This window comes from Tupaia chinensis, unplaced genomic scaffold, assembly GCF_000334495.1.
Source record: "Tupaia chinensis unplaced genomic scaffold, TupChi_1.0 Scaffold149831_1, whole genome shotgun sequence".
NCBI classification, from domain to species: Eukaryota; Metazoa; Chordata; class Mammalia; order Scandentia; family Tupaiidae; genus Tupaia; species Tupaia belangeri.
The window spans coordinates 723,614-725,250 of record NW_006209676.1 but is presented as its reverse complement, the minus strand read 5'-3'; the positions used below and the strand labels follow the sequence as shown (position 1 = coordinate 725,250).

General features: G+C 54.4%; 1 protein-coding gene across 1 annotated transcript in view; it reads left to right on the top strand.

Moving 5' to 3' along the window:
- Window positions 1-1,637, top strand: part of IL20RB (interleukin 20 receptor subunit beta) — a gene marked incomplete in the record, with an annotated part of 32,908 nt that overhangs the window by 26,860 nt on the left and 4,411 nt on the right. Inside the window, 1 exon segment of the mRNA XM_014585395.2 lies at window positions 689-831. Coding sequence (XP_014440881.1) covers window positions 689-831 — 143 coding nt within the window.

Below are 1,637 nucleotides of genomic sequence, written 5' to 3'. Positions count from 1 at the left end.
ATACGTAAGAGAGAGAGAGAGAGAGAGAGAGAGAGGGAGAGAGAGAGAGAGAGAGAGAGAGAAGAGAGAAGGAGGGAAAGTGAGAAATCCCCTCAGGGGAGATGGCCACACTGCAAAGTCTTCTCCATTATCCTCTTGGGGTTTTGGGCATGCACACACAAGCCCAGTGTATTTGTCAAGCTGCCAAGTCTAGGACTCGAACTAGGCAGTCAGCCATGTGGGATTCAGCCATCTTAACCACCATGCCACCGACTAGCCCAAGAGATATCTTTTTTATTTTTTTTTCTTTAGAGATATTTTGACTGTACGCTATAGGGCATGTACAGTCCCCAGAGAGAGAGAGAAATGGAGAACTCACCTCTCAGAGAGGATGGCCGTGCTGCAATCTCTTTTCCTCCATTCTCTCTTGGGATTTTGGGCACGCATGTACACAGGCCCGGCATGAGTTTTAAGCTGCTGGGTCCAGGACTTGAACCACAGTTGACTATGTGGGAGTCTAGTGACCAAAAGATGGCTTTAGTAGTGGCAATTTTATTCACCAAGGCACACAGGATCTGGCATTTGTCATCTTGACCACTGTGCAGAGTGGTCAACCCCACGAAGCCAGGGTTGGAGATTCAGGAAGGCCCCAGGCTGGAGATTTCATCTTCACTGTGTCTTAAGTCTGCTCTTATCGTTTTATTTCCAGAAGAGGCCCTCCCCCTGGCACTGGCCGTGTCTGCATTTGTTGGCTTCGTGCTGATCCTCGTGGTCGTGCCGCTCTCCATCTGGAAAATGGGCCGGCTGTTCCGGTACTCCTGCTGCCCGGTGGTGGGCCTCCCGGACACCTTGGTAATAGTGCTCCTACTTCCTTCAAGTGTGGTGCTGTCTAGACTGGCCATATAGGCGGGGCCTTAGCTGGGTGTTGTCACATGCATTTGCACAGAGAGGAGAGATATGCAGTTACAGGACTTCTCATCAGAGGAGCTGGGAGAGACCTGTCTTCTCCAGGGACTGGTGGCCTCCCTGAGGTCCTGGCAGGCCACCTAGGCTTTCTCCTGGGACCTGACACAGCCAGGAGAGCAGACATCATGGCCACCCAGCATGCAGGGCATCTCAGGAGCGTGCACACTCACGCCCTCTGAACCAGCCTGTGACTCCCTTGGCCCCCTCCCACAATTTAAATAGTAACCGTGTCCAGTCACATGTGCCAACGTATGTGTTCAGTTCACATGCCAAGAGCCTCATTGGTCCTCAGGGAAAAGGCTTGTGTGTGGCGGTGAAGGCGTGTGCGGGGCTCTGCCTTGGGTGGGGTGGGTGAGGAGCCATCCAGACATGCACAGTGACTCCCGAGGTGGGGCCCTGCTGCTCCGATCCCCCCAACACACCCGGAACCTTAACTTACTCCTAAGGACGCTGGGCCACATTCTAGGTGTCCAGAGCAGGAAGAGGCCCCATGTGGCCCTGCTAGGGTGGCCTCCAGCAACTCCCCACTGTCCACCTAGCAGCGTCCTCGGATGCCCCCACCTGCCCGTGCCTGGACTTCAGCCACACAAAGCAGCACAGCAAGGAAAAGCAAGAGCCACAAGCAAAACCAAGCCCCTAAATGCCCCGTCACCCCATGATTTCTCAGTTCTGGGAGCAGGGACTGGCAGGGA